At 48.3% G+C, this 24,545-nt stretch overlaps 2 protein-coding genes across 4 annotated transcripts; one reads left to right on the top strand and one right to left on the bottom strand.

Annotated features, from left to right (window-relative positions):
• The first annotated feature begins 887 nt into the window (after positions 1–887).
• Positions 888–7,862, top strand: LOC110536562 (lipase member H). The gene is made up of 11 exons (XM_036935052.1): positions 888–954; positions 2,913–3,018; positions 3,124–3,406; positions 3,514–3,622; positions 3,730–3,831; positions 3,951–4,040; positions 4,111–4,278; positions 4,422–4,511; positions 4,629–4,737; positions 4,827–5,000; positions 6,953–7,862. Exons 1-11 carry the CDS (start codon positions 903–905, stop codon positions 7,035–7,037), a joined length of 1,368 nt encoding a protein of 455 aa, XP_036790947.1. The 5' UTR covers positions 888–902; the 3' UTR covers positions 7,038–7,862.
• LOC110535387 (BCLAF1 and THRAP3 family member 3) lies at positions 1,273–23,374 on the bottom strand. Of its 3 annotated transcripts, XR_002475247.2 has the most exons (13): positions 22,876–23,063; positions 22,458–22,501; positions 21,590–22,312; positions 20,229–21,152; positions 15,077–15,246; positions 14,824–14,929; positions 14,644–14,710; positions 14,404–14,537; positions 13,463–13,577; positions 13,211–13,325; positions 9,613–9,709; positions 1,701–1,759; positions 1,273–1,371 (listed from the first exon to the last, which is right to left on the bottom strand). XR_002475247.2 is itself a non-coding variant. In XM_021620364.2 (11 exons), the coding sequence occupies exons 2-11, from the start codon at positions 22,490–22,492 to the stop codon at positions 9,696–9,698; spliced, it is 2,403 nt and encodes an 800-aa protein (XP_021476039.2). In that variant the 5' UTR covers positions 22,493–22,501; positions 23,070–23,374; the 3' UTR covers positions 9,356–9,695. The 3 variants fall into 3 exon arrangements, 2 of the variants coding, with proteins under 2 accessions (XP_021476039.2, XP_021476038.2); XM_021620364.2 differs by lacking the exons at positions 1,273–1,371; positions 1,701–1,759; positions 22,876–23,063 and adding an exon at positions 23,070–23,374 and having other exon boundaries at positions 9,356–9,709; XM_021620363.2 differs by lacking the exons at positions 1,273–1,371; positions 1,701–1,759 and having other exon boundaries at positions 9,356–9,709.
• Between the last annotated feature and the right edge of the window lie 1,171 nt (positions 23,375–24,545).

Raw genomic sequence — 24,545 nt, 5'->3', positions numbered from 1 at the left:
CAGCTTCTGATTTGTTGCTTTTGATGCCTCTGCCCTGTACTCTGCCTTTAAATTATATGTATTTAAAGCCCATACTGTACATTTAATGCTGTAGTCAGTAAATAGTAGTCAGTAAATAGTGGGTATAGGCAGGGCCGGTTAGTGTTACCACAGCTCTGATGCTATTAATAACCCTGCTCATGTGGAACTCCATAGGGAGATGCTCCTGTCAGAACACAGCTGCCCCACAGATAGCACTCCTGCCTGGGCTGGCCAGCGACAACCCCGGTCCTCACATGTATGGGAGAGTTGCGATTGATGGAATTGAGTACATAGAGGCAGATAGTATGAGAGAGGGATGGAGAGAATAGAGCATAAAGGAGAGGCAAGGAAGGAGAGATGGAGAAAGACTGATTAGGAGGTATATGGTGACTCATTGGAAACAGAGGATAATAATAGTAAGTGTCATGTCTCGAGCCTTCTCTTTCCCCTCTTGCAGTACAAGTCAATAATGCTTTATTAGCACTAAATATTACCAAAGACAAAAAAGTATGGGATCCAGTAGGAATAAAGAAATAGTTAGAATGACTATAATATACTGATGTACTTCGTCTCTCTCCTTCCATCGATCCTTCTCCTCTGTGTACAGTGAGATGTGTAATGAGTGGGGTGTTGTTGGCAGTGTGTTTGTGTTTAGTTGGCAGTGAGCGTGTTGCTCTACTCAAGAGTTTTATTGGTTCACCCAGATACCAACACACCTAGTCACCTCAACATCTCTCTGCTCTGGTCAGTTAGCTCTTCCCTCCCCTGCTCCCTCCCTCCCTCCCGCTCTCTGTATTACTAAGAGCTCCCATTCTTTCCTCTCTCAGACAAACCTCCCTCTAGTATCTCCCTCCTTCTTTCCCTCTGTCTTGGTTGTAAGGATGTTACTCTGGCAACTCCTCGGTTTGGTGGGCTCCCTCATGCTCTGCAAAGGTAAGATTCATATTTCCATGATCAAAGTGTGTGTGTGGGTGTTGAGCTAGTTGTGTGAGGTCTGCCTGTTCTGACCCTATCACCCCTCTATCCCACAGTTTACAGAGAGAGAAAAGTGTTGTTTTCTGTCTCGCATCTGTTAGCACAGTGTTTCTCCAACCTCTCCCCCGGGACTTCCAGCCGTTCCATGTATTTCATCTATTCCACAGCTAGCACACCTGATTCAACTTGTCAACTAATCATCAAGCCCTTGACTAGGTGAACCAGAGCTGAAAAAGCTTTAAAAAATTTTTAAAAAAATTAAACACAGCACACTGCTGCTCATGTTCCCAGGTGATTTTATTATAAGAATGTTTTTGACACGTAGGTCTTCATCAGGCATCCGTATCCCAGATGGGCAGTACTCAGTGATACTTCCTGAAACAGGACATATGACCATACACCAGGAATGTGATCAATATTTACAGTAAAATATATTTACAGTAAAATATATACACACACACAGAATATTCAATTTGGGTGAAAAAGTACACAAATCATTTGGACATTTTGGAACTATAAAAATGGTTTTAAGTCGAATTAAGGCCAAGAAGAGACTGTGGATCCAGAAAGATTCCCTTTGAAGTTTCCTCTCCGTCTTCCTCCCCTCCGTGACATCTTGACCATTTCTATTCCAATGTATCTCAGAGAACTAACAGGATGTCCAGCTTGAACAAAATGAACAGCAACAGGGTTTTTTGTCTCACCTGTCCGTATATGCGGCGGTGCTCACTGATCCGCGTCTTAATGCTTCTACGGCTTTTCCCTATGCAAGACAGACCACAGGGACATTTCAACATGTAAACAGCACTGGTGGGCATGCAGGTAATCAGGCCTTTGATCTGAAATCTTAGTCCTGTGCGGGGGTGGTTAAATGAGTCACATTTCTACGTGAAACTGCATTGAGCACATTGGCCATTGGCCACATTTTGAATTAGTTCAGAGCTACAACAAATTTGTTAAAACAACGGGGGTCACTGAGGAGTTTTGAGAACCACGGTGTTAGCAGACTCCAGGTTTCAGACGTCATTCTACACTCCCTCCAGAACAGACTCAAATAACTGGCATGTATGTGCCTTCTCTTCCCCAACTATCCCTGAGTGGAGAAATTAGAGTGTGCAGTGTGTGTGCATGGGCGTAAGTGTGTGTGTGTGTACTTCTGTGAGGTCACGGGTCATGAATTGAGGACAGGAAGATTGTTGAGAAAGGGGATTGGGGCCACAGAGGAAGATAGAAAGCTGTGACAGGATGAGCTGCTTTTTTTATAGCACCTTGATCCAATTGAGAGTAACAGCAGAGGACAATCTGCTAATTAGAGAGCATGGATCACCACTAAAGCCGCTAGCATGACACTGAGAGCTAGCCTACATGCTAACACTAATAACCTATGTGGTTTGAACGTTAACATGCTACATGCTAATGCTACCGAATCATGACACTCAATGCTACATGGTAAAACTCATGATGCAGTCTTGTAGTTAATGCTACATGGTAAAAGGCTAAAGCCCCTAGCGCCATACAGTCAAAGCCTGGCTGCAGTCAAGGAGGGACACTACAGTATCACAAAGCAAAACAAACCACAGAGGAGGATAATTTTCCAGAGCAAGGTTCAGACCGGCACCTTTAACCTTTCACCTGTGACAAAGAACAGTGGCTAGGGGAGGGGGAGAAAGTGAGACAGAATGGTAGGGGTGAATAGCAATGTAAAGAGGTCAGAGTTAGGCCAGTGCTTATCTATCTTTTATAAATGCAAATCTTTGGTATTCACTCTGTCTTCATTCACCAGCTGTCTGCTCATGTTTAAATGCATAAGGAAAGAAGAATGCGTTGGGGTTCACAGTAAGATCAGAGAATGACCTGATGCCGACCTAGCAGGGTATCAATGAGCACATGTACACATCCTCCCCTTCTCTCCCCAGGCCAGAATAATGGTGTAGGTGAACTGTGTGATGACTTTACAGACCTGGACTTCCATGAGTGCTTCCTTGGGACCACCCTGAATGTTAAGCTGCTGCTCTATACCAAGTAGGTTAGAGTGTGTGTGTGAACATGAATGTGTGTGCCTGTGGTTCGGTTAAAAAGTAAAAATGACACATTTTCCACATAAAAGTATTCCCCTCCTTCCACTAGGTCTAACCTGCGCTGCGGCAGAGAGGTGAACCACCACCACCTGTCCTACCAGCCACTCTTCAACTTCTCCCTGCCCACGGCCTTCGTCATCCATGGCTACCGGCCCACTGGGGCCCCTCCGGTCTGGGTGGATCACATCGTCCAGCTGCTGTCTGAGCAGGAGGACATGAACATCCTGGTGGTGGACTGGAACAGAGGAGCTGCTAACCTTAACTACTTCACTGCTGTGGCCAACACCCGACAGGCTGCCAACAACCTCACCGGCTTCATACTCAGCATGCAGGTGTGTGTGTGGGGGGAGGGGGATATTGCTAGTTTTCTGTGACTCATTAATCAGTTGTTCTATGAGTCTTGTGTCAATGTTGCTAATTGTTCACTGTGTGTGTTTAGGAGGAGGGAGCGCCTCTGAGTTCAATCCACCTGATCGGGGTGAGTCTAGGAGCTCACCTAGCTGGGTTTGTAGGAGCAAACCTGAAGGGCAAGATTGGCCGCATTACAGGTAGGAGAGAGAGACTGTTTGTGACTGAAAAGCTACTATTTGATTGATTGATTGACTTAATTTATTGATGCATTAATGAATGTATTAATTGATTCATTGTTGTCCAGGTCTGGACCCAGCAGGGCCCATGTTCACTGGAGCGACTGCTGAGGAGAGACTAGACCCTTCAGATGCCATGTTTGTAGACGTACTACACACTGACATGAACTGCAAGTACTGACATGCTGTGTGTTTGTGTGGGGGGCGAGGGATTCTCTAGGTGTTTTTGTGATAATTTCATGTCCTGTATTATCTGTAACTTTGGGATCTTCCTATTTTTTTCACGTAGCGTTTGGGCTCAGAGGTCAACATGGCCATATTGACTACTATGCCAACGGAGGATCTGATCAGCCAGGCTGCCCCAAGACCATCTTCTCAGGTGAGACTAACACACACACACACCACACACAATAACTCATGTTATAACTCAAAGCTTTTCTCTTTCGTAGGGAAGTCGTATTTCGTGTGTGACCACCAGCGCTCTGTGTTCCTGTACCTGTGTGCTCTCAACCGGACCTGCAGCCTCACAGGCTACCCTTGCTCCTCCTACAGCGACTTCCTGGATGGGCGGTGTCTGCAGTGTGAAGCCTTTAAACCCGCCCCCTGTCCCATGCTAGGTGAAAGGACAACCTTCCAACTAAACCCAGAATCTCACTCAATCTGTAAACATGGGAAAATGTGTTTGTCATCAAATCTTCTATCAAGTAGTTTGATTGCCATACCAACCATCCTGAATGATGTATCCATGGTTACCCCGCAGGTTACGACATCAGCAGGTGGAGGGATACTCTGTTGCGATTGGGTCAGACCAAGGCCTATTTCACCACCACTGCCACATTACCTTATCAAAGTAAGTCCCACACCCCTTACTATCAATCAGTGATTAACATACATAATGCTTCTATAGCAGTGATTTCTCAAATATGAATTGTGTGTGTATAACACAGTGTGTGTCCTGTGTGTGTAGAGACCAGCTACAGGGTGGACATGGTGACATGGAACCAGTACCTGCGCTGGGGAGTCATCATCCTCAGACTACACAGTGGCAGGAACTTCAGTGAGGCACGCATAGACCGGTAAGTCTCTCACACACACATATACACATTTAACAGTAAGACCTCTAACTCTCTATCCCACTTACCCTCTCCATTCCTCTCCTCCACAGTAAGCGGTTCAAGTTTGAGCAGTATACCTCCACCCGTCTGTTGGTCCAGTTTGATGAGCACCTGCAGCCCGTCCAGAAGATATCCCTCCGCATCGCAAGCGGCAATATGATAGGCCCTCGCTACAAAATCAGACTACTCCACATCCGCCTCACCCCCCTGGAGCAACCCGACAGGTGAGACCCCCCACACACACATACACTTTTCCCTCCCTCCTCTCTCCCCAGTCATCCTCCCTCCCTCACGCCTCTCTCCTCAGTCGTCCTCCCTCCCTCCCGCCTCTCTCCCCAGTCGTCCTCCCCCCTCCCGCCTCTCTCCCCAGTCGTCCTCCCCCCTCCCGCCTCTCTCCCCAGTCGTCCTCCCCCCTCCCGCCTCTCTCCCCCCCCTCCCGCCTCTCTCCCCAGTCGTCCTCCCTCCCTCCCCAGTCGTCCTCCCTCCCGCCTCTCTCGCCAGTCGTCCTCCCTCCCGCCTCTCTCGCCAGTCGTCCTCCCTCCCTCCCTCCCGCCTCTCCCCCCAGTCGTCCTCCCTCCCGCCTCTCTCCCCAGTCGTCCTCCCTCCCGCCTCTCTCCCCAGTCGTCCTCCCTCCCGCCTCTCTCCCCAGTCGTCCTCCCTCCCGCCTCTCTCCCCAGTCGTCCTCCCTCCCGCCTCTCTCCCCAGTCGTCCTCCCTCCCGCCTCTCTCCCCAGTCGTCCTCCCTCCCGCCTCTCTCCCCAGTCGTCCTCCCTCCCTCCCTCCCGCCTCTCTCCCCAGTCGTCCTCCCTCCCGCCTCTCTCCCCAGTCGTCCTCCCTCCCGCCTCTCTCCCCAGTCGTCCTCCCTCCCGCCTCTCTCCCCAGTCGTCCTCCCTCCCGCCTCTCTCCCCAGTCGTCCTCCCTCCCGCCTCTCTCCCCAGTCGTCCTCCCTCCCTCCCTCCCGCCTCTCTCCCCAGTCGTCCTCCCTCCCTCCCTCCCGCCTCTCTCCCCAGTCGTCCTCCCTCCCGCCTCTCTCCCCAGTCGTCCTCCCTCCCGCCTCTCTCCCCAGTCGTCCTCCCTCCCGCCTCTCTCCCCAGTCGTCCTCCCTCCCTCCCTCCCGCCTCTCTCCCCAGTCGTCCTCCCTCCCGCCTCTCTCCCCCCCCCCCTCCCGCCTCTCTCCCCAGTCGTCCTCCCTCCCGCCTCTCTCCCCCCCCCCCCCCCCTCTCTCCCCAGTCGTCCTCCCTCCCGCCTCTCCCCCCCCCCCCCCCCTCCCGCCTCTCTCCCCCCCCCTCCCTCCCGCCTCTCTCCCCAGTCGTCCTCCCTCCCCAGTCGTCCTCCCTCCCTCCCTCCCGCCTCTCTCCCCAGTCGTCCTCCCTCCCTCCCTCCCGCCTCTCTCCCCAGTCGTCCTCCCTCCCTCTCTCCCGCCTCTCTCCCCAGTCGTCCTCCCTCCCGCCTCTCTCCCCAGTCGTCCTCCCTCCCTCCCTCCCGCCTCTCTCCCCAGTCGTCCTCCCTCCCTCCCTCCCGCCTCTCTCCCCAGTCGTCCTCCCTCCCTCCCGCCTCTCTCCCCAGTCGTCCTCCCTCCCTCCCTCCCGCCTCTCTCCCCAGTCGTCCTCCCTCCCGCCTCTCTCCCCAGTCGTCCTCCCTCCCTCCCTCCCGCCTCTCTCCCCAGTCGTCCTCCCTCCCGCCTCTCCCCAATCGTCCTCAATCCCTTCCGCCTCTCCCCAGTCGTCCGTCCTCCCTCCCTCCCGCCTCTCCCGTCATCCTCCCTCCCTCCCGCCTCTCCCCAGTCATCCTCCCTCCCCAGTCGTCATCCTCCCTCCCCAGTCATCCTCCCTCCCTCCCGCCTCTCCCCAGTCATCCTCCCTCCCGCCTCTCCCCAGTCATCCTCCCTCCCTCCCGCCTCTCCCCAGTCATCCTCCATTCCCGCCTCTCCCCAGTCATCCTCCCTCCCTCCCGCCTCTCCCCAGTCATCCTCCCTCCCTCCCGCCTCTCCCCAGTCATCCTCCCTCCCGCCTCTCCCCAGTCATCCTCCCTCCCGCCTCTCCCCAGTCATCCTCCCTCCCGCCTCTCCCCAGTCATCCTCCCTCCCGCCTCTCCCCAGTCATCCTCCCTCCCGCCTCTCCCCAGTCATCCTCCCTCCCGCCTCTCTCTCCAACTATAACTTTCTCTCATCCCTCCAGCCCGCTGATGTGTCGCTATGACATCATCATGGAGGAGAATATTGAGGTGGCGTTCCGCCCACTGCCCTGCGACCCTCGCCTCTGAGCCATCACCGGCGACCGCTCCCCTCACATACACACAGGGCCTCCAGGGTCTCCCCAGTCAAACGCAGAACCAAAAGGGGCAGAAAGTTGACCGCGTTCACCCTCACACTGCCCGTCTTGTCTAGCCAAGCTGCGGGATCACAGGCTTTGGCATACCAGGGGTGTCAAACTCATTCCATGGGGGGCCTAGTGTCTGCTGTTTAGGTCTTGAATTCTTACAAAATCAGTGACCTTAATTCAAGGGAGGAGCGAATACCCGCAGACACTCGGCCCTCCGTGGAACAAGTTGACACGTCATAGAAGGTGAAGACTAGGTGGAGCCATCACCATGTTTCTGACTGCTCTCCAGTTCTTTCAGATGATTACAGAGGGCCTTCCGATTGTTCTTTGGGAGGACAACAGAACACTGGTGGACCATTCAGACATTATTTAAGTCATTAATAATGATGCTGCTCAGAGGGATTTAACTTATCATGAGGGTTTTTTGGACTGCTCTCTGCCTTACGAAGGATGGTCATGTTGCTATGACATTTCTGTATTTTAATGCAGACAGAGGGCATTCATAACCTGCTATAGCCAGTCATAGGCTCTTATAACTTCAGTGTAGCTCCTGGTTTGTGTGGGAGTCAGTATATTGTCCATTTGTATTGCAACTCTGACATAACTGAGCAGCTGAAAAGAAAGACTTGAAATAATGGAAATTGATTAAAAAGTCAAGATGTTTTTATTGTGTAAAAGTCTGTGGTACTGTGGTGTAAAGACATTTTTTATGGACTTTGTATTTCTACCTACATTTGAAATAAATGCTGTGTGCGTTTCACTGTGATCGTCTGACTGGATTCTCTGCCAGATCCCATATCACCTCTGCTTGCTCTTGTGGGGTTAAAGGTTAAGGCCTGCCTGTGTTTCTGCTAAGCACTATCCCAACTTGATATCCACCTGTAGAGCTGGGCATCCTCTTCCCCAGTCAGCTCTGGTTAGTCCAGCGGGCATCAATCCACCGGTCAGTCTCCACTGACCATAGAATAGCAGTCTGACCTATCCGTAACTACCTACAAATTTGGCCTAGGTGGAAGTAGGCACCTGTTAAATATCAGCAAGGATCACCTCTGTACCTGACCTTAAGCGCTCACACACAGGTGTACAGGTGAGAGCTGTGGGGAATACTGAGTATTAATACAGGTAATGACCAAATTGTCTGTACTCATGTAAGATGCATTTTTACTACTACGCTCAAGAGGGACTTTTACTACCTTACACTAACACGCTTGCCAACATGGTATTTGAAGTAATCTATTATTTGATTTTTTTTTCCTTCGGTAAGCAATGCATACAGCCAACAAAAAGCAGCGTTCACTTACTCAGAATATACTTCATGAATGAAAGGACCAATGAATGAATTAGGTGGCTCCTCACTAACAGGATGTTCCCCTTCTGGCTCAGGGTCCTCCCCCCCTGCATTATGACATCACTTCCCCACAACACTACTTTGTCAGGAGACTTTACATGTTCTGTTGGCCAGTGTCAGTACAGGTGTAGGTCAGATAATGGAAAAGGTGCCAGGTAATCAAGCAGCAGAAAATAAGAGATGCCGGTTCTAAGGTCAGGCTGTCTACGTGTGTTATAATATACACCACATGACCAAAAGTATGTGGACACCTGCTCATCGAACATCTCATTCCAAAATCATGGGCATTAATATGGAGTTGGTCCTCCCTTTGCTGCTATAACAGCCTCCATTCTTCTGGGAAGGCTTTCCACTAGATGTTGCTGTGGGGACTTGCTTCCATTCAGCAACAGGAGCATTAGTGAGGTTGGGCACTGATATTGGGCGATTAGGCGTGTTCTAATTCATCCCAAAGGTGTTCGATGGGGTTGAGGTCAGGGCTCTGTGCAGGCCAGTCAAGTTCTTCCACACCGATCTCGACAAAGCATTTCTGTATGGACCTTGCTTTCATTTGGCCAGGTAGGGTTCTCCTGGCATCCTCCAAACCCAGATTCGTCCGTAGGGCTGCCAGATGATGAAGCATGATTCATCACTCCAGAGAACGCATTTCCACTGCTCCAGAGTCCAATGGCGGTGAGCTTTACACCACTCCAGCCGACGCTTGGCATTGCACATGGTGATCTTAGGCTTGTGTGCAGCTGCTTGACCACAGAAACCCATTTCATGAAGCTCCCGACAAACAGTTCTCGTGCTGACATTGCGTCCAGAGGCAGTTTGGAACTCTGTATTGAGTGTTACAACTGAGGACAGACGGTTCTGTGAGCTTGTGTGGCCTACCACTTCACGGCTGAGCCGTTGTTGCGCCAAGACGTTTTCACTTCATAATAACAGCACTTACTTGACCGGGGCAGCTCTAGCAGGGCAGAAATTTGACAAACTGACTTGTTGGAAAAGGTGGCATTCTATGACAGTGCCATATTGAAAGTCACTGAGCTCCTCAATAAGGTAATTCTACTACCATTGTTTGTCTATGGAGATTGCATGGCTGTGTGCTCGACTTTATACACCCGTCAGCTACAGGTGTGGCTGAAATAGCTGAATCTACTAATTTGAAGGGGTGTCCACATACGTTTGTATATACAGTTGGCCTGGTCACTCCTCTGAGCTCAACAGCTAACCTCACACAACCCCAGGCTCCATCCAAGAGTCCATTCACCAGTTGGCACCTGAGAGGGCGAGAAAGAGAATATAGGTGTTAAGTTAAAAACAGCAGGTCCGCTATGGTTGTAATGGTCCCATTAGTGGACAAGATGGCTAAATGGGAGGATTTGATTCGCTCAGGGTCAGACATGGAAATGAATGAGATCTAGGAACCAGATGAACAGACTAACAATGTAACCAGACAGGAAGGTAAACAGAGTCAAGACCCTGTCATAGGAATTACATAGTCAATCAATCAATCAATCAACCAATCAGTGATCGATTGAGGTCACTTAACATGGATGGGAAGTTCTGCTCGTCTGAACAGGTCTGTGTGTTACAACAGTCTAACTTCTGTGTCCTTTTGAGTACTTTTGTGAAACATCACAGTTGAAAAATATATGGCAATTAGAAATCCAAAATGGATGGTGTTGAAAGATAGATGGGAGAGGTTGAATGGAGCTGAAGGGTGGGACTAATAACAAGATAAAGAACGTAAAACATACGGGGTCTGTAAAATGTATATAGGTTCAGAAATGTTGTGAAATAGCAGTTACAAATAGAAATATAAATAAAACAAACAATATAACTATTGTAAAATAGATTGTAAAATGTGTGTAATACTGTAATTTCTGGAATATTAAGCACACCTGAATATAAGCCACACCCACTAAATTATAAAAAAAAAATATGTATTTTGTACATAAATAAGCCACACATGTCTATAAGCCGCAGGTGCCTACCGGTACATTGAAACAAATGAACTTTACACAGCCTTTAAACGAAACACGGCTTGTAACAAAAATTAAAAACAGTAGCCTACCAAGAAAGTCATTGGTCACTATCTTCCTCCTCCTGTGCACTGAAACCACTGAAGTCATCTCCTTCGGTGTCGGAGTTGAATAGCCTCAGAATTGCTTCATCCGATGTTGGATCGTTTTCATTGTTGCTCTCGTCACTTTCATCCGGAGGCAAATTCCCCGCTGAGCGCATGCTGCCCCTTCAACACGCAGCAGTCCAGCCTTTCCAAACCCGTTGATGATAGTGGATTTTTTGACAATGCTCCACGCTGTCAGGACCCACTGGCAGACTTGACCATAAGATGCTCTTCGCCTGTGGCCCGTTTTAGTGAAGGATTTGTCCCCACTTGTCATCCAAGCCTCCCACTGTACAAGGAGCGCCACCTTAAATGCACGATTTACACTGATGTCGAGTGGCTGCAAATACTTTGGGCCATCTGCTTTTCTTCCCTCTGAAAGCTTTTGTCTTTTTGCAGTCAGTTCCTCACGCTGCCGTTTCCAACGTCTTATCATCGACTCATTAAGGCCAAGCTCCCATGCAGCAGCTCTATTTCCTTTTCGAACAGCCAGAGTTATTGCCTTCAACTTGAAAGCTGCATCATATGCATTTCTCCGTGTCTTTGCCATGATGAGGGTGACAAAATGACTACCGTAATCAGAATGATGGGAAGTTTGGGCACGCTCGATTTACGTCACATTATGTGACGGTGCTCAGTTTTTTGGCGGCATGAATCTTGTGAAAGCGGGAAAAATCCATAAATTAGCCGCGTCATTGTATAAACCGCGAGGTTCAAAGTGTGGGAATAAAGTAGCGGCTTATAGTCCGGAAATTACGGTATGTAGAAACTGAAGGTAGAAGCCTAAGTGCTATTGTTTATTAGTTTACTCCAATTGGGGGAGGGGTTGTAGGGTTTGCGGGGAATAATAAAGGTATATTCTAAAAAAGTATGTATGTATATACACACACACACACACACACACACACACACACTGCTCAAAAAAATAAACGGAACACTAAAATAACACATCCTAGATCTGAATGAATTAAATACTCTCATTAAATACTTTTTTCTTTACATAGTTGAATGTGCTGACAACAAATGCATACAAAAATTATCGATGGAAATCAAAATTATCAACCCATGGGGGTCTGGATTTGGAGTCACACTCAAAATTAAAGTGGAAAACCACACTACAGGCGAATCCAACTTTGATGTAATGTCCTTAAAACAAGTCAAAATTAGGCTCAGTAGTGTGTGTGGCCTCCACGTGCCTGTATGATCTCCCTACAACGCCTGGGCATGCTCCTGATGAGGTGGCAGATGGTCTCCTGAGGGATCTCCTCCCAGACCTGGACTAAAGCATCCGCCAACTCCTGGACAGTCTGTTGGTGGATGGAGCGAGACATGATGTCCCAGATGTGCTCAATTGGATTCAGGTCTGGGGAACGGGCGGGCCAGTCCATAGCATCAATGCCTTCCTCTTGCAGGAACTGCTGACACACTCCAGCCATATGAGGTCTAGCATTGTCTTGCATTAGGAGGAACCCAGGGCCAACCGCACCAGCATATGGTCTCACAAGGGGTCTGAGGATCTCATCTCGGTACCAAAAGGGAGCCAGGCTACCTCTGGCGAGCACATGGAGGGCTGTGCGGCCCCCCAAAGAAATGCCACCCCACACCATGACTGACCCACCGTAAAACCGGTCATGCAGGAGGATGTTGCAGGCAGAACGTTCTCCACGGCGTCTCCAGACTCTGTCACGTCTGTCACATGTGCTCAGTGTGAACCTGCTTTCATCTGTGAAGAGCACAGGGTGCCAGTGGCGAATTTGCCAATCTTGGTGTTCTCTGGCAAATGCAAAACGTCCTGCACGGTGTTGGGCTGTAAGCACAACCACCACCTGTGGACGTCGGGCCCTCATACCACCCTCATGGAGTCTGTTTCTGACCGTTTGAGCAGACACATGCACATTTGTGGCCTGCTGGAAGTCATTTTGCAGGGCTTTGGCAGTGCTCCTCCTGCTCCTCCTTGCACAAAGGCGGAGGTAGCGGTCCTGCTGCTGGGTTGCCCTCCTACAGACTCCTCCACATCTCCTGATGTACTGGCCTGTCTCCTGGTAGCGCCTCCATGCTCTGGACACTATGCTGACAGACACAGCAAACCTTCTTGCCACAGCTCTCATTGATGTTCCATCCTGGATGAGCTGCACTACCTGAGCCACTTGTGTGGGTTGTAGACTCCGTCACATGCTACCACTAGAGTGAAAGCACCGGCAGCATTCAAAAGTGACCAAAACATCAGCCAGGAAGCATAGGAACTGAGAAGTGGTCTGTGGTCACCACCTGCAGAACCACCCCTTTATTGGGGGTGTCTTGCTAATTGCCTATAATTTCCACCTGTTGTCTATTCCATTTGCACAACAGCATGTGACATTCATTGTCAATCAGTGTTGCTTCCTAGGTGGACAGTTTGATTTCACAGAAGTGTGATTGACTTGGAGTTACATTGTGTCCCCTTTATTTTTTTGAGCAGTGTATATATGAATATGTACGGGTGTGTGTGTGTGTGTATACCAAAAAAAGATATGGGGGATTGGAAATGATGCAGACAATTACATTACTGCTTCCATCAATCTTTCTGCAATATTAAGCTGTTCCACAAAGAAAAAGCTTGTGTCCTTGTTTTGAACTCACTATATATTTATGTTTTGGGGTGCTTACTGACCGTTAATATTGCGGTTCTGTTGCCTTATTGGTCCCAGATGGTTGCCGGGGAGATTAGGAGACCGGTTGTTCCTCCGCTGGCCGCCCATGTTTTGTCTAACTATGCCTCCTCTCCTCTGAGCCCGAGAGTTAGAGCAAGAGAGAGAGCGAGAGAAGTCAGAAGCCTGAGAGATATTTCAGAGAAAGACAGAGTTTCCACTGTTCCACCTACACCCCTACTAAATGTGAACACATACATGCACACAGTTCTCACCATCTCTCCGGGCCACTTCCCTCCTCTCTGTGGTAGGCCTGGCCATCCTGAAGAGAAGCCATCCTCTTCCTCCTGAACCTCCTCTTCCCCACTACCATACTCCTCATGATGGTCACTGTGACAGAAGGTGTGAGAGGGCGGGAGAATGACGAGACTGTGAAGTGTAAAAACGCACCCTTCCTCTACTTCTTGAGGTAATCACTGATCTGACAGATTGGGTGAACACAAGGATCCATAGATCAGTGAAAACTCCAAGAAAGGAATCATTTTCGTACTCAAACAAGGCAACTGTAGACATGCCGTCCCCCATGAATGACGCAGCCCCCCGGCTGAGTGACAATTCAAACTAGAATATACTGACAGTAAAACATCTGCCCGTTTTAGCGCCACCGTGTGGTCGACATTAAAGTTCTTGCATATGTTGAGTCTTGACGGTGTTTGCAACCTGTGTGACTGATTTATATGCAGCGGCCATGTTGTTTTAGGTACTAGTCTGGAAAATATTTTTCCATAGATGCCACATACTGTATCAAGTTTCATGCAGATCGTTCATTCGGTGTCAGCGTAACGTTTTAAGTGTTTTGCACAAAATTCAAAATGGCAGAAAATCCATCATGGCAAACTTGGGACCTATGTACCAAATTGTATGACTTTAGGTCAAATGAGGTGAGGGGCGTGACCTTTTAAAGTTTGAAAATGCAATCGCTTATTATAGTGCCACCATCTGGCCAGTCAATGTAATTTTGTAAATGTCAGATCTCTATGGCAAGACGCATCATTCACTCAAGCTGTTAAAATCACAACAGTGCACTCTGAAAAATCGTGACGAATGTACGAGCGTACTATAGTAAAAAGACAGATCCACTGTCCGCTCCCCGATTTCATTGTGGAGGACCACAAACCCCATCATGGCGTCACTGTGTTTTAGTGTGTAGTAGTACCTCCCAGCAACCAGGGGGCGCTGTGAGAGCCTGCCTCCAGGGATGGTGACCTTCACCCCTTCCAGCCTCTCCTGTCTCCTCCTCTCCAGGTCATGTCTCAGGTCTCCTGGGTCACTCACCGCCTGCTGCTGCTTCTGATCTCACACACACACACATTAATACACCATCAATAAATCCATCAGCCAATGAATCCATCCATCGACATATCAATCATTCCCCATTTAAAAACATGCATTGTACCTGCATGCGGCCAACTTTGGAGAAGAGAGGTTCCATCTCTGGCTCTGACAGACTCATTTTGAACCGCCTAGAGAGGAGAGAAGGAATAGAATATAGATACAGTTTATAAACAGCACATTGAAGACTTAAAAGCCATGGCTCTTAGAGTCTCATCACCGTGGTACCCAGGCATGTGTGTACCTGTTCAGAGTAGGCCTCTCTTCCTCCTGCTCCTCCTCAGGCAGACCATCTTGGGCGCCACAGAAACGCTCGGTCAGCTTTACACTATCACCCCTAAAGTAATGCTCTGGAGAGGGGGAGAGAGAGAAATATCTTTCGGTTCTGTTTAAATGTGTGTGAAGGAGCGTCTATGGGCTGTGCATGTGTGTACAAGTGACTGTGTGCACGCGCATATTTGTGTTGTGTATAGTATTTCTGCATTTCGCATCCTAACCTTTGACCTGGTGCACCAGGGTGATGATCTCCTGGGCAAAAGTCCCAGAGTGCATTGTGGACTCCCGGTAAGTCCCAGAATGCTCTAGCATGGGTAGGAAGTCGAGGCGCTGGCGGCCCACATTGACCAGATCCAACGACAGCTGGCGGTCTGAAGAGTAGCACAGCTGGCTGTAGGGTAGATGAGAGCGAGATGAGCAATGGAGAGGAAAAAAGCAGTAGTCCCTTTACCCTCTTGGATCAGGCCTGAATACCAGGGCTTAACTGTGTTGGACAATCAAGGCTAATTCATAATAGTACTAGTAGCTGGTTAAATAGAGCGTGTACTGCTGTAGCTGGTTAGTGGTGCGTGTACTGCTGTAGCTGGTTAGTGGAGCGTGTACTGCTGTAGCTGGTTAGTGGAGCGTGTACTGCTGTAGCTGGTTAGTGGAGCGTGTACTGCTGTAGCTGGTTAGTGGAGCGTGTACTGCTGTAGCTGGTTAGTGGAGCGTGTACTGCTGTAGCTGGTTAGTGGAGCATGTACTGCTGTAGCTGGTTAATGGAGCATGTACTGCTGTAGCTGGTTAAATAGAGCGTGTACTCCTGTAGCTGGTTAAATAGAGCGTGAACTGCTGTAGCTGGTTAAATAGAGCGTGTACTGCTGTAGCTGGTTAAATAGAGCGTGTACTGCTGTAGCTGGTTACTGGAGCGTGTACCGCTGTAGCTGGTTAAATAGAGCGTGTACCGCTGTAGCTGGTTACTGGAGCGTGTACTGCTGTAGCTGGTTACTGGAGCGTGTACTGCTGTAGCTGGTTAATGGAGCGTGTACTGCTGTAGCTGGTTAATGGAGCGTGTACTGCTGTAGCTGGTTAATGGAGCGTGTACTGCTGTAGCTGGTTAATGGAGCGTGTACTGCTGTAGCTGGTTAATGGAGCGTGTACTGCTGTAGCTGGTTAATGGAGCGTGTACTGCTGTAGCTGGTTAATGGAGCATGTACTGCTGTAGCTGGTTAATGGAGCGTGTACTGCTGTAGCTGGATAAATAGAGCGTGTCCTGCTGTAGCTGGTTACTGGAGCGTGTACTGCTGTAACTGGTTACTGGAGCGTGTACTGCTGTAACTGGTTAGTGGAGCGTGTACTGCTGTAACTGGTTAGTGGAGCGTGTACTGCTGTAGCTGGTTAGTGGAGCGTGTACTGCTGTAGCTGGTTAATGGAGCGTGTACTGCTATAGCTGGATAAATAGAGCGTGTACTGCTGTAGCTGGTTAATGAGAGCGTGTACTGCTGTAGCTGGTTAATGGAGCGTGTACTGCTGTAGCTGGTTAATGAGAGCGTGTACTGCTGTAGCTGGTTAATGGAGCGTGTACTGCTGTAGCTGGTTAATGAGAGCGTGTACTGCTGTAGCTGGTTAATGGAGCGTGTACTGCTGTAGCTGGTTACTGGAGCGTGTACCGCTGTAGCTGGTTAATGGAGCGTGTACTGCTGTAGCTGGTTAATGGAACATGTGGAAAGGGTGTGATTTAAGTAACAACTGTAGTTTGGGACAGCAGTCATTTGTTCTTAATTAAATTTGCTGTAGGGAGTTGTGGTTATCTGCTGGATCTCTTACATAAATATAGCTTAATATTGTACTGAACAACCTTACCTTGACCAAAGTATCTGTAAAACACACTATACTTACCTTTACATTGTAAAGCTTTAGGAAAAATGGCTGATTAAGTACACCATCTACAAGAGCTGTTGGTTTGAATTATTTGTAAGTCCAAATAAGGCCTATAGGAGTTTGAAACGCAACAGGAAGAGAGACATTTCTCGTCTCCAGGGATGTATTAGCGAAACGCTGAATGTCAGTTGAGATAACGGGTGGTAACGTAAATGCCTATGCTAAAAGCGTATGTGGCGTAAAAGGTGTGTTAAATCGCCCTGCAATTTTTTTTTTTTTTTTACAAGTGAACAGCATTTAACCTCGACTACATCCCTTACCACTTCCTGTGCCAGTGTGAGGTTGTGTAAAGGACACTGGCATGGGTCAAAGGTGAAAGTTCATGCTTCTTCCATTTTTTTCACTCTGCATTTCTCGTCAATCAACTTCTGGATGTTAGTGATCCACTTGCTGTGGTGAAAGGTCAGCATTGTGGTTCTTGTCCTTGATCGGTCTAAATTGGACAGTATGGCTCGTCCTTGAATGGTCCAATGTGGACAGTATGGTCTCTTAAAGGAGTCGTTATCGCTGTGAACAGGTTGCATCTTGAGTATGTAGTGTAGACTGCGAAGGGCAGATCCCATCAGTATAGGAGACCTTATTACTAAGGGCTATTTGAGAGCAATACTCTGTTTTCATAAGGATTCATCCACACTGTACTAACTATTGGCTGATGCATTGGCTGTGTTTGAGGTTTGAACCATTGGTTTTAGTTATTTTTTTCCAAGTGTTAATTCTGGGGCCATTTCACTAGGCTGAGTCCAGTTTCGCTGTCAGGAATACCTTAGTCCTCACTGGGTTGGGTTTCCCCTCACTGTCATAGTACTTTGACAGAGCTCCGTTTCCCTGGTGCAAAATGGATGACAGTTCATCAATAGTCATGGTTCTGAGAGCCTCTTGGAGAAGAGACGTTCTTAGAGCTTGATGATTCTTACTGCATGAGAAGTCCACAAGTACCACTGTCAATAGTGGTGGTACAGTTAGTGGAATAGCTTCTAAGGGTCAAACCAAAAGCTTTATTTTCACGTGTTAAGTCCCAAAGTCGTTTTCACTCTTCATCATGGTGGTTATCGGCAGACATTCATCAAGCACTGCTTTTCTGACTGGACATCATCCTGATCATCGCCAGACCTTCACATTGCCTTCTGCTCTTCTCCACTCTTGCTTGGTCACCCAAGCCTTCATTTCATGGATTACTCTTGAAGGGTTTAATGACTGTGCTTCTCTATCCACTGACTTGGATTCTCCCTCGTCTGTTCACCTCCCTATGAGTTAAGCTGTAGCATCCAGTCTTTACTTGTCGTCATGCATCAAGCGGTGAACTCTGGTCTGGTAGAACTCAAAGCGAGTTGTAGTATGAACCTGTAGCGCTCGGTTGCTTTAAGGCCAACATCGTTACTTTGGATTGTCCTTCAGAGGTGAGATCAACTCAGTGCTGTGCTTTCAATTTCTTTGAGTGAACAGTTCTGTTTAAAGGAGAGCAGGTTGAAACACACTGTGGTCAAAAAAGCCAAGTAGATCAGGGGCCAGGCATCCGAGGATCTGTGGCGTAAACGTTATGGGAATGTTGGATCGATTTTGGCCTCAGAATTAAAGGTTTTGTGATGCAGTGGTTGCATCGAGTCCCAGTCTATTATTAACATTTCTCAAACTCCTTTAGGCTTTGACACTCAAGAGCATCATGGTTGATGAGGGTGAGCAATACCAGGCTTGAGGTCGCTTAAAGTCTTTGGAAAGCTTCACAGTGGGAATGAGTCCATCTCGCATGAACCACTTTGGATGAAGAATGAAAATTGTCCTAGAAAAAAACCTGCCTCTTTAACAGATCAAGTATAATGATCCTCTAGGAGCCTGCAGGATACAATACACACTCAATGACGGAAAGAACATGTTGACTTACCTTTAAACACTGATCTGAATGAAAGACAAAAGTTGAAACTATTTGACTGTCTTGACTAGAGCTGGTGTTTTGGTGTATCATCTTGCAGAACATGAGAAGGGGAATTGCTTATCGCAGTGACTAGCACTAAAACACTGTGCTTCTGAAATAAGTCATTTCACAGGGGTCTTTCTCTGATTAGCTGATCAAGAGTTCCCGGGTGGCACAGCGGTCTGAGGCACTGCATCTCAGTGGTAGAGGCGTGACTACAGACCCATGTTCGATCCCAGGCTGTATCACAACTGGCCATGGTCAGAAGTCCTATAGTGCGGCACAGAATTGGCTCAGCATCGTCCGGGTTGGGGAGGGTTTTTAACGGACTTGCCTAGTTAAATAAAAGGTAAAAAGAAGAAAAAAAAGAAGAAAAAAAAAGAGCTGATCATTCCAAGTGTTTCAAGGCATTGAAAACAAACATGGTGTTTCCAAATGGATGTTCCTGAAGTTCAGGGCACTTTCCCCACCCAAATGGTCTTCAGTCAGCCCCAGACCAAGACATTGATCCGGCCATGCAGTGGGTCAGTGACTGACATCTTATCAGGCTCACCAACACAATATGTATATGTGCAATCCTTCACTATAACAGAAAGACGCTTCTGCAGTTAGCGCAGTTCGGTTAGCAGCAAGACCTTTCCATTTTGTCCAGTAAGCGTGAGTAGCAGAAAGGTCTTCTCCACTCCTCTTCATCCAGTCTTAACCTCCCAGAGGTCCTTCAGCACGTTACACCATGCAGGCTCCTTGCTCTGTATAATTCCCTTGTGCTTGTTAATATCATTTCAGTTGTGTAGGATGAGATGGGTCTGATGACAGTAAATCTTTGCAAACATACAGCTGGTGTCTCTTCACACGTCAGCTGGTTGGTCTCTTGGTTGTCAGGGCTGCTCTTAGGGAAGTTGCAACCACTCCCTTTGTGAGTTGCCAATCATGTTGAATTGGATGAAAGGGAGATTTCTGAAGAACTGATGAGGAAAACCTCTCCCCTGAGCAGATGAGTGTTAGAAGTAGAACTACAGGTCCATTAGGTTATTCAGCCGATAGGTAGCCTTCTACTGTACCATCGCTGTTCTCTATTGTTGTGAAGCTGGTCTAACATTTTCTGCTCCTCTGGATGAGCAAGGAACACATTTTTCAGGAGATCCAGAATTTGTTCTTAACTGCATGCTCGGAGTTGCTGTCAAGAATTGATTCCACCTTCATATAACGCGTTTGAGAATGTGTCGGACAATAATGTAAAATGGCCACTCTGCTGAAAGAAGGCTTTGGCAATTCTCCATGTTTATCACTGAGTGATGCCCAACACCATGAAGGATTAGTTTGACGTAGGTATATAAATTGCATCCCATCACAGTAGAATACTTGCCTTGTAGAATCCTTGCTTTGTACAATCGAGAAATCAGTTTGACGAATCTTTCCTCCTCTAGCTGTCAATATCCTCAGAGCTTCTGACTATATGTCTTCCTGCAGTCGAAAGCAAGCACTAAAAAGAAGCATGACCTTTCACCCTTGACCCCTAAACGTTGCTGCCCGAAACACCTTACCTGTTCTGGCCCATGGTGCGCTTCATGTCCACTTTGATGGTGAGTGTCTCCTCCTTGCCGGCGCCTATGCGAGGCATTGCCATGTCGTTCTGCTGCTGGTTCCAGTTGGGGTTGAGATCTCTAAGCTGAGGTTTCCTGGGTCCCATCCTGCACCGTGCCGGTGGCCGGCCTCCTCGTGGCCCTTGTCCCTGATCCTGCTCCCAGCGGGGCTCCATGTCGCTCTCTTCTGCCCAGCCGGGCTCCTCCTCTCTGGGCTCCATGTCCCAGTCATCTCCCCTGGGTTGGTACCTCTGGTGCGCCGGAGGGGAGTGCTGGGAGTTGGCACCCCGTGGTTGGTACCCCTGCTGTCCCTGGAGGAGAGGCTGGGGTTGGTTCCTGGAGGGCCCTATCTGTCTCTTGCCACCCCGGGCTGGGGCCTCCCTTGCCCCACAGAATGTACTGTTTCTGGCCTTGGGATCCGTGGGACTACCTCTATCCTGGAAGCCTATAGGCCGGGCTCTCCCCTGACGGTTAGGGCTTCTTTTGGACTCATGTATAGGCCCCCTCCTATTTTCATGGACAGGGCCCCTTTTGGACTCATGTATAGGCCCCCTCCTCTCATGTGCAGGCTGGCGCCTGGCCTCCTCTCTAGTATTGGACCTGCTGCCTGACTTCCTGAACCGATCCTCAGAGGCTCCGACCCGGTTGTGATGGTGACTGAATCGGTCGTGGCTGTGGCTCCGGTCGTGGCTGTGGTTGTGGTACGGTTCTGGCCCTCCGCTGTTCATAATACCATGTTCATGCTCCACGATGAGGGCTTTAGGCCCCCGGCCATTGTGGCCCCCTAGGGGGCCACTGCGCCCCAGTGGCCTCCCTCCTCCGTACCCTTCCCGGGGCCTCTCCAACGAGGGGCGGCGCTCCCTAAACTCTGTCTCCCTCCCGTACCTGTGTCGACATAAAGAGCAGGTGACATGGTTCAGCACTGACAGATGACATACAATTACGCTGACTACAGCTAATAGTTGGATTGATTTGTAATGTAGCTTTTGATTTATTTAGGAAAAAATGTATTATAGGAATAGAATTTAAGGGCCAATAGATCACAGGCTCGCACAGCCTCTAGATTGCAGCGGGTAATAATAGTAACGTTTTCAGCTATGTCATGTACTTAAGTGGTTCTCGAGGATCACAGAGACAATAACATGCGATGCATTTTAAGCCATGCAATAAAATCTACAACTACTATCTCGTTACACTATTGCAGAAGGGACATATTAGCAGGGTGAAGTTTGCACTTAGAAAAACAGGAAGCTGGGTTCTCCTCTCCAATTTTCTTCAGGCTTTTGGTCATAAAATTCCAGCGGAACACTGTTCAAATTTACCCAGGATTCACCGGTTCAACAGTTTCCCTCCGGTTCCGGTCAGAGATGGTGCTCCACTCTCTTTGCATGTCGTCTCTCTTCCTGTCTCTATAGGAACCGGGAGAATCTCCACCCTCACCCCGCCTCTCCCACTTCCCCCCACCCTGAACCCTCTCCCTGGGGCTGCGGTCCCTGGACCTCTCCTGGCTATAGTCCCCCTCTTCTCTCCTCCAACCTGCAGAGGGCGCTCTCTGGTGGTGGCTAGGACTGTAGTGAGTGTGCTGCGGGGCCAGTGATGGCAGCCTCTCTCTGGGTAGCCTCTGCGGGGAGGGGGGCAGCTTTCCTTCGCATCTTTGGAATTCTTCTTTCACTCTTCCTCTGCCACCCCCTCCTCCATCATGGGGGGAGAGCCTCCTGCGCTCGGCGTAGCCCAGCTCGTGGGGGGGCGGTGGGGTCCTGCAATGGTGGAAGTCCTCTGGGGGGAGGTGTTGGTCAGGCCTGTGGAGACCTGGGGAAATAGGTCTTCTGTGGCCCTTTGGCCGAAGGCTCCCTCTAGGCATAGGTCTTCTGTGGCCATCTGGGTGGATCTCGTCCATGAAGCGGACCCACTGGTCCTCGTGAGACTCCCCAGGGTTGCGGTTCTCTTCCCAGGGCAGCCTGCCCAGGTCAGCCAAAACCTGCTGGGGGTCGAAGTCTGGGTCGTCCCAAGGGAACCTCCGGGCATCTTGCCTCCGTGGACTGCCTCTGTAATAACACAAAAAACAATCATATATTTTAACTGTAAAGCACCCTTCATACAGTGTGCCGAGTTGAGCCAACATTGTGAAGGAAATGTATTGACCCACACACTGGACTAGCATGTCAAATGAACAGTGTGCAAGGTATTCACCTGTGAGAATAATGTGGCGATCGTGGCCTTGACATTCTCTCCACCTTGAGAAATCAGTGGACAAAGAGAAAGAGTATGAATGAGTAACATACTGAGATAGTGAAATGACCACCACAAACCGTTGCCTAGCCGTGACACCATACATCAACATCAGATTTGTTTACATTTTGGCAGTTGATACAGCAAGATAATACCACCAAAACTCTGGTTATGAGAGTCTCCTTCTTTCCCATGTTGCTTAACTTAGGGCAGGCAACAAAGGGCTTGAAATGTATAACATCATAACACTCGCATTAATACAAGCATTTCGCTACACTCGCATTAACATCTGCTAACCATGTGTATGTGACCAATAAAATTTGATTTGACCAAAGCCACGTTACGCTAGCTATCTAGACCAGGCTAAAAACCAACTTACCACGAAGAAAACCACTGGGGACGATGAGAGCAGCTCAAAATAGACCTTTTTTACAGTGCAGTTGTTTACTGAAGATTGACACAAATAGCTAAACATCTGAATGGTTAATTGGGGACTATTTTGTCGTTGTAGCCAACTAGCTAGCTAACTAGCATTGCTAATATTGCAATGTAGCAAGCTAGCATGGCACTTACCCGATTGCACGTTTCTGTCGAAATTAGAAGATACGAACAACAAAACACCAGTCTCGCACACACGATTACACTACTAGCTAGACAGAAGTAATACGTAGTGATGTTACGTTTGACACCGGAGCACCGATGTATGCGTCGAAATCGCTAAGCTGCAGATAGAACAATGAGACAGATATTTCACCGGATGTATAAATGTGAAGCATCCGCTTGGCGTTTTGAGAGGAAGCCCACTGGCGGGTGTTGTGCCGAAAATCCCCCCACATTGCTGCGACTTGCTTGCTAGTTGAGATATCTGCTCTTCACTCCGTTGTCCGTTTAAACTACATTTCACTGATCTTAGTAGCAGAAATCATTTTTGTCTGCAGTTTTCGGTTTGGCCATTTGTTTCAAGTGTATGTGGCGGTTCTAGCTTTTAGGTACGGCCCGGCAAGATGCCGCCCGTACCTAAATCCGCTACTGATTTGTATTAGTATATAAATAAATATCTTTGCCAAAATTAGTCATCTCTCCCTTGTCTTATTCTACTAGTATTTTTGAAGGCATAAGGGTAATAATTAAGCCATAGTTGTTCGACTCCAGCCACAAAATTAAGGAAATTAGAAGGGGTGGATTTTCTGCACAACACCTGTTCCGACAGTGGGAGAAGGTGAACGCGATAGATTTTGACAGACAGACAGACAGACATTCCCACTTTCTCATCCATGAAACATTTGATTTCGATACATTTTTCTGTTGCCAAATCTAAAATATGTTTTGAACAAAGTTTGCCAAATCTAAAATATGTTTTGAACAAAGTTTTCTATGTTTTACCATTGCAAACGTTTTTAAGAATCACGTTGTTTAGAAGGATAAGGTAGGCATTCCCTGACGAAAATATGCAGATAATGCTAGAACGCGTCAATAGAATATTGCTAGCTCGTGCTTGTTCTGCCCACTACGACTAATTTGCTCCCGTTGGAAATGACAAGCAGTGGTCTTAGTTAGTTGTAAAACATTTTAGGTTAGCAGTGTATTGATGCCTGTAGCACTTTTTCTTCCATTGGGTTTAACGGTGGTTAAACGGCGGCATCCAACGTTTAATGGCGCATTACCGACAACAGCTTTATTATTTATTTAACTAGGCAAGTCAGTTAAGAACAAATTATTGTTTACAATAACGGCCTACCCCGACCAAACCCTAATGACGCTGGGCCAATTGTGCACCGCACTATGGGACTCCCAATCACGGCCGGTTGTGATACAGTCTGGAATCAAACCTGCGCCTGTAGTGACACCTCTAGCACTGAGATGCAGTTTCTTAGACCGCTGCGCAACTCGGGAGCCCCAGCTGGATGGGGTAAGGAACTATTAAATAAAAATAAATGCGGGCAAAGGAGAAAAACGACATCATACAAAATACAGAAAATAGACACGTCAATAAACAAAACCCATCCCACTTCTTCAATCACAGTCCATTCCAAACTACATTCCTACACA

The sequence above is a fragment of the Oncorhynchus mykiss genome, chromosome 11 (genome assembly GCF_013265735.2).
Source record: "Oncorhynchus mykiss isolate Arlee chromosome 11, USDA_OmykA_1.1, whole genome shotgun sequence".
In the NCBI taxonomy this organism is placed as follows: Eukaryota; Metazoa; Chordata; class Actinopteri; order Salmoniformes; family Salmonidae; genus Oncorhynchus; species Oncorhynchus mykiss.
The sequence above is the reverse complement of the archived record's forward strand: the minus strand, read 5'-3'. Positions and strand labels throughout refer to the sequence as shown.

Coding starts and splice junctions, on each gene's coding strand:
- LOC110535387 (XM_021620363.2), bottom strand. CDS start 22,971: ATGTTTAGCTATTTGTGTCAATCTTCAGTAAACAACTGCACTGTAAAA. Junction 14,711..14,823: donor GAGAGGCCTACTCTGAACAG/GTACACACATGC, acceptor TCTCCTCTCTAG/GCGGTTCAAAATGAGTCTGT. Junction 13,326..13,462: donor GGAAGTGGCCCGGAGAGATG/GTGAGAACTGTG, acceptor TCTCGGGCTCAG/AGGAGAGGAGGCATAGTTAG.
- LOC110536562 (XM_036935052.1), top strand. CDS start 903: ATGTTACTCTGGCAACTCCTCGGTTTGGTGGGCTCCCTCATGCTCTGC. Junction 4,041..4,110: donor CCCCAAGACCATCTTCTCAG/GTGAGACTAACA, acceptor TCTCTTTCGTAG/GGAAGTCGTATTTCGTGTGT. Junction 5,001..6,952: donor CCCCTGGAGCAACCCGACAG/GTGAGACCCCCC, acceptor TCATCCCTCCAG/CCCGCTGATGTGTCGCTATG.